Source organism: Miscanthus floridulus, chromosome 12 (genome assembly GCF_019320115.1).
Source record: "Miscanthus floridulus cultivar M001 chromosome 12, ASM1932011v1, whole genome shotgun sequence".
In the NCBI taxonomy this organism is placed as follows: Eukaryota; Viridiplantae; Streptophyta; class Magnoliopsida; order Poales; family Poaceae; genus Miscanthus; species Miscanthus floridulus.
Window position 1 is genome coordinate 81,521,019 of NC_089591.1, and position 6,524 is coordinate 81,527,542.

A 6,524-nucleotide genomic window follows, 5' to 3' on the forward strand; every position below is an offset into this window, starting at 1 on the left:
ACTTGATCTTGATGCCTTCACCAATAATAACCCATGTTCTTGCCTGCTTGTCTGATATGAAAACCTTCACTGCTCAAGTGCTTTTCAGGACCATCGGTGTCGTTGCTTCAGGAGGCGCGAGAGCAAGGACACCTCTGGACCTTGGCGGGAGCTAAACCGCTAGGCTTGTTATAGGGCCACTGAGCGGCAGAGGCTAGGTTTCTAAAGGTTCAAGGAAATCACAACAAACCATGGAATTGGACCGGCCATTTTCTACCTATCAGTGAAATGAAAAAAAGGCAACGACTTCAGAAATGAAAACAAATATATATCTACGGCGCCATGGGGATCAGAATTATTCAGAAGACGGCACAACGCCCATGACTTGTTTCTCACCGAATTATCCAAACACGAAATATGTACAGGTACAAAGCAAATTCATTTATCTCAAGCTACATGCCTACATGTAACAGCATAGTTGCCAACAACAAGGGAAACAGTACAGTACAGTACAGGCCTAGGCAGGTTCAGCGGGAATTCAGTTTCGATGATACAACCTCGATCACAACAGTTTCCTTGGCTCCAGGTTCATCAAGCGGCGATTCCCGGTGTGCTCCTGCACGGCAACAGCCTACACCATACATTTCTGATTTTTTTCTTCTTCTGACGCTCAGATTCAGGTACGAAGCTCCAACCATCTACGTGATAACCTTCTTGATCGAAGGACTGACGGAGAAGCCACACTCTTCTCTGGGGTTGCCTGCCTTGATGCACTCGCATCCTGGCGCTGGTATGTGCTCAGCCTTCACCGCGCGGGCAACCTTAGCACAGAGAGGAGAGAGGCATGAGAAGATAGAATAGAGCTGTCAGGAAAAGAAAATGAGAGAATACATACATATTACTCCGTACAATGGAAAGTAACTCTTAATATGATCATAGGTGTCAGGATGCAAGATGGATATGATCAGAGGAACAATAATACTCCGTGGAATGTAGCTGACAGAAGGAAGTGGGTAATATAACTTTTACATACATATCTGCCAGATTTCTTGTTCCTGTAAATGATGAGGATGTCCTTAGCTTGAAGTCCATGCCTCTTAACAAATTCACCTGAGAATAGGACATGCAATTTGTTGACATCTATACAGAATTCCAAGTTCTGAATTACTTTTTCTCTATGATCAACTTACCAGTAGTTTCCAAGATATACATCCTACTCTTATTATTAGGCCAGTACCTGAAAGAAAATGTATTGCATCAGCATGATAAAATTCAATAGCCGAGCAACAGGCAGATATATCAATCCTCAAAGCTGAGGCTTGCACAATGTAAGCGTTTTACTTTTTAGCATCTGGAGAAATTACAGGCAAATGTTCACTCTAAACTGTTGATCGTCAGAAACTCTGGCATTTGAGCAACCAATAGTAGTACAATATGGTGAAGATACCTGTACTTAAACTTCCATACAGCTGGGAGCTCAAAGTCGTCCATTTCCAGTATCAGGCCATCCTTATCTTCCAAAATTGGAAGATTAGGCTCTGCATCTTTCTACAGAATTCAGAAAAAGGTGAAATTGCAAGATGACTTGCAGCTCACAGTTAAAAATTTACTTGCATTATAGCTGGGGTTCGTGCTGGAAATATAATGTAGAACACAGTAAACATACCAGAGAGTAAAGCCCAATTAACAGGATATGCAAGTGCAAGTATCTACCTTTGGCAGCACAATTCTTCCAATGTTTCCAACGTCACTGTTTGTCAAGTCCTTGCGCAAGACCATACGGTAATCTTGACAGTTGACCTTTTGTATGAAACAGATTGGCATATGAGAAAAAAAAGGGACTTAGTTCAGGAGGCAGCCATCAAATATGATAGATTGTTTAAGTGGTTAGCAATGAATTTTGGCATACCAGTAATACCTACTGGAGAGTGATACCTTCTATAGTACATTTAGCTACTCCCTCCATTCCAAATTGTAAGTCGTTTTGGCTTACAATTTGGAAAATAGGGAGTACCTAAAATCATGTTAAAATTATTTTAACATGAGTAAAATTATTTTCTTGAGTTAAATAATGTGTTAATCATGTATAGAAAATACTAATAGTATCAACAAAGCACATGATGCATTAAAATGACAACATACTATTTTATTTGTAACATTAATATGGCCATTGCCCTGGATTAGGTCTTCCATCTCCACAGCCGGAGTGGGGTCTGGTTCCTCACTGTTGTTGCTTTCGTTATCCCCACCTCCAAAGACTCTTGAAGAGTCCTGGAGAATCATGACACCATAACTGCTCATATGAAAAAAAAAACATTTTCACCATACTCTGAAAGAGTCCTAATGTTACCTCTAAGTTGTTGGTTTCCTCGAAGATTTGAGTGGAAGTGTAGTTGGTTGAGCTTGGAGACATAAGTTGAAAAGGGGATGTAGGTGTCACTGATGGGCCCATGTTAAAGCTATTTGAAAAAACTGCACCTGCGCACCACCAAGTGATAAGTAATGAAGCAACACACAGTACATTTCTCCTTTTATTTCAAACCATATATAGCTGCATGACATGCATATATTTTTGTCAACGAAATGCAAGGTTTAGAGACTAGGATTCTATATTAGTATCACATATTTATGAAACATGCACTTGGATGCATTGGAAAAGAAATCTTTGGTTGCTGAGGATGTTTATAAATCTATATACTCTTATAAAGCTAAATACCAATGGATGTTTTCTCTCTTCATGCAAGCTGTCCACATCATTCCTCGCTAAGTGTCCCATTAATTTGCAATCCTTTCATGATCATGCCATCCCTTATTAATTACAAAAAAACATCCATATCGTCTCTATTATGTGCAATACTTTTATCTCTAATCTATTAACGTAAAGTCATTTACATATGCTATTTGTTTCATCACCTATTCTTATATGATGTGATCAAATATTCTATTGGTTTTTCTTCTATTAGTTTACTGATTTTTTACCAGATCCGATACAATAAAATAACATGCAAGTCATATTCATATATACACACACAGTATACATAATACCATATAGTAATACTATATAAAAAACATATTTATTTTAAAAAAAATCCCGCGACAACGCGCGGGGTATGCTAGTTAATCATAATGTAACCCGCACTTTCTATCGCAAGTAAATTAAATGTTCCTTGTTCTTCAAGGAAAATAAAATAAATCTATCTAGGTGCTTCTGGATTTCAATAAAGAACAAGGTGCGGAGCGTTTTTGACTTTCGAGCTGAACTAATTTTGAAATTCAGGCTGTTAGAAATTAACCAGAGTATATAATGCCCCTCCCCCACCAACACCAACCCACTCGTCCCCCAAAACAGCAATCGAAACCTCTCATAGCTGTCCCTTTACATTCTTACAACCCATAGCGTCATGTAATACTCCATGCTATGCCTCTAATTCCCTATGAATTAAGCTCCTTGACCTAATGGACCCCAAACCGTTACTCTAACTTCTCTGAACCATAAAGATAACCCTATCAGACCTCCGCTTCATTTACGATTTTTTAACCAACAACTTATATAACAAATGAAGAAGCATGGTGCCAAGTACTCCCTCCTTTCTAAATTGTAAATCGTTCTGACTTTTCTAGATATATAGCTTTTACTATGTATATAGACATAATATCTAGGTGCGTAGCAAAAGCAATGTACCTAGAAAAGCTAGAAAGACTTACAATTTGGAATGACTGGAGTAGAATCCTTGCAGGGGCTCGTCGATGGAAAAACTTGCATAAGAGTTAGAAAAGAGGTGAGCAACTTATCTAAAATTTCTGCATGTCCTAAGTGGGCTTGTATTTACCAAAAACAGCTGATGAATCTACCTTGACATTTGTAAGACTAAGGGGGGTTGACACGTCTAAATGAGACTGTGGTCTTGGAAGGAATCTCCTAAGAGAAAAAGACCAATATGCCCCTATTTGACATATATCACTACCCTACTTCACGTGGTCAACCCTTACGCTATAATGATGAATGTGACAAACCATTTCTACTCCAAACAGCTTCACTCGTAACGTACATTTTCCCTCAAGTTCTCATAAGTTAAAGCAAACCCTTAAGATAGGGTCCCTCCACTCCAAGATAACATAGTGCCAAAATCTTATGTGGGTTTGCATCTATGGTGGCGCCACAAGTCAAGCTACGGCCACTCAAATAAGAATATTGAGCTAGTTATTTTTGAATCAAGGTAAATCATATTATTAGATAAAATTGTCTTGTTGTGATCAGGAATTTGCTTTGTTAATTTGTTAGAGGTTTTGCTAGAGCCAACAATCTCAAATAAGGAGGAAACGTCATTAATGAATACAAGCAAGCAAAATACTACTCCTATATCTCCTTTCTTTATCTACATCATGACTCCGAGCAGGGGAAACGGATCCATATAGGGCAACATGGGTGTGGGCGTGCAGCCACACCCACACCAAAACAAGAAATCAATTATTGCTATCAATTATTCACCATATTTGTACCACAGGCTTAACTCTATGCACTGTAGCTTCGCACTAGCTCCGAGGTCCTCTAACTGACTAGCCCCACTACTTACAAACAATCTACCAGTGACCAGTCCACTACACAAAGCAAACTCATGCAGATATTCCATTTTTAAGTGCCAAATGTACACGCGCATATATATACCTGACTCTTTTTCATGGTTGTTGCTGTGAAAGGAAGGAGTTTGGAGCATATTCATATTCATTGTTGCAGGAGCATAAGCAGTGTTGTAAGGCCTCTGCACGTAAGTAGTAGTCCATGTATGGGTGGTGTACGGGGATAAATTTTGATGTAATAATCCATTGCTGTTGATATTGTTGCTCCCGTTGGCATGAGCCAAGGACACGAGTGCATTGCTGTGCGCTCCCCAGTCTGCAAAACCCCTTGCTGCTGTGTGCTGCAAAGATGCAGTGTTGCCATATGGAGAATAATCCTGGTAGCATCCTGGAAAATATGGGAGCAAAGCTTAATTAGATTTTTACATAGTAATGAAAATGATGAAGAGTGAAGAAGAAGATGATGAAGTAGCAAGAATTGATAAGTGTAACATAGTAAAGATGCTGAACAACGACATGATCCCTGCAGAAAGACAATGATGCTAATCATATCTAGGAGTACATACATGGTTATCTATCAGAGATAAAAAAGAATCACTATATGAATGGCTAGATATAAATGGTAACTTGTTGAAAGATTTTCTCAGTGATCGATCACTACCACCTGAAGTGAGATTAAAATGGCAAATGGAGATCTTAGAATTGCGTGAAAAATGGCTCTGAACCCGTAGAGCAGATAACTTCAACGATGAAATACAGCTTGCCAATCATAAGTTTTTGTCAAAACCGGGCCGGGAGCTAATTATTACGAGACCATAAAACCCGCTAATATAAGAACAACCGGGGACAGAATCAGATCGCCCCACATGTAGCGCGAGCCGACGCACAGATCCGAGCGCGCATCAAAACCCTAGAAGCATCATCGAAGAAACCCTAATAAACTACAAGATCACGGAGACTCCAACGCGTAATTCGGCATGCGCGTCGTCCGGGGTACTGACCGGTAGGCGGCAGGGAGTGCAGGCGGTGGTCTCGCGGTGGGATGAGCGGCTGCGGCGGCGGCACCGCGATCTGGGCCGAGTACGGGGTCTGTGACACCGGTACGTGAACTGGCATTGCCACCGGCGCTGGGATCAGGCCAGCGGGATACTGGTGGAAGTGCTGCTGGTGCACGTTCGCGGTCCCTGGGGCGGCCCGGTGCACGGAAGCCATCATGAACGCCTGGTGCTGCTCGTGAGAAATGGCCCTGCCGAGGTCGCCGTGGCCTGCGCCGGCGGCGCCGGCGGACGAGCCCTTCGCGTTGGCCATGCGGAGCAGCGACGTCTGTGCGTGTATGGCCTGCAAGAGAAGGGAGGGACGGGGCCAGGTGGTGGTGGCCGCGGCTAGCTGTGGCCTTGAAGAGGTCGTCTCTCTGTGGGTGCTGCCTGATTTATTTCGGGCTTTGGGGAATTTTCCTTTGGGAGATCGAGGACGGGGTAAAATATCTTTGTGACAAAAAGAAAACTGGCCTGCACTGCCAAACAAAAACTATAAATGGAATGGTAGCCGAAAAATATGGTATCTGTTACATGCTTATAAGAAAGTGATACCGCCTAGATTCTACCATAGTTTACAGTTAAATCATGTATTGGAAATTGTGATAGACACCCTCTATGTATATATCATGTGGAATATATTTGGAAGGAGAGAACCAGATGCATCTTTGAACATACATCGCCCAATATAATGTAGATATTTTTTAGAATTACACAGTACAACACATGCTCACAACGCACGCACATTCACCCCTATGAGTATCTTCGAAAACTGGGCTGGCAAATCATCGAGATTAACGAAGTCACCACACGCGCCTCGCTGTCGACGGGAACGTTGCCTACCACTAAAAGCACAATGCCATTAAATCCTGAAATATTCGCTCCCACGAGGAGTTAAAAAAACACAACCTGAGGTGCTACTGAGGCTCTTAT

General features: G+C 41.5%; 1 protein-coding gene across 3 annotated transcripts; it reads right to left on the bottom strand.

Annotated features, from left to right (window-relative positions):
- Positions 1-397: 397 nt before the first annotated feature.
- Positions 398-6,017, bottom strand: LOC136498167 (putative B3 domain-containing protein Os04g0676650). Of its 3 annotated transcripts, XM_066494119.1 has the most exons (10): positions 5,559-6,015; positions 4,646-4,945; positions 3,685-3,735; positions 2,330-2,457; positions 2,122-2,250; positions 1,693-1,779; positions 1,427-1,527; positions 1,170-1,216; positions 1,013-1,089; positions 398-800 (listed from the first exon to the last, which is right to left on the bottom strand). In XM_066494119.1, the coding sequence occupies exons 1-10, from the start codon at positions 5,863-5,865 to the stop codon at positions 678-680; spliced, it is 1,350 nt and encodes a 449-aa protein (XP_066350216.1). In that variant the 5' UTR covers positions 5,866-6,015; the 3' UTR covers positions 398-677. The 3 variants fall into 3 exon arrangements, with proteins under 3 accessions (XP_066350216.1, XP_066350219.1, XP_066350218.1); XM_066494122.1 differs by lacking the exon at positions 2,122-2,250 and having other exon boundaries at positions 5,559-6,017; XM_066494121.1 differs by lacking the exon at positions 3,685-3,735.
- Between the last annotated feature and the right edge of the window lie 507 nt (positions 6,018-6,524).

Excerpts from the sequence above, each read along its gene's own strand:
- LOC136498167 (XM_066494119.1), bottom strand. The coding sequence starts at position 5,865 with ATGGCCAACGCGAAGGGCTCGTCCGCCGGCGCCGCCGGCGCAGGCCAC. Across the intron at positions 2,458-3,684 it reads TACTCCAGTCATTCCAAATT|GTGCAGTTTTTTCAAATAGC; the intron begins GTAAGTCTTTCT and ends GGTGGTGCGCAG. Across the intron at positions 1,217-1,426 it reads GTATGGAAGTTTAAGTACAG|GTACTGGCCTAATAATAAGA; the intron begins GTATCTTCACCA and ends ATTTTCTTTCAG.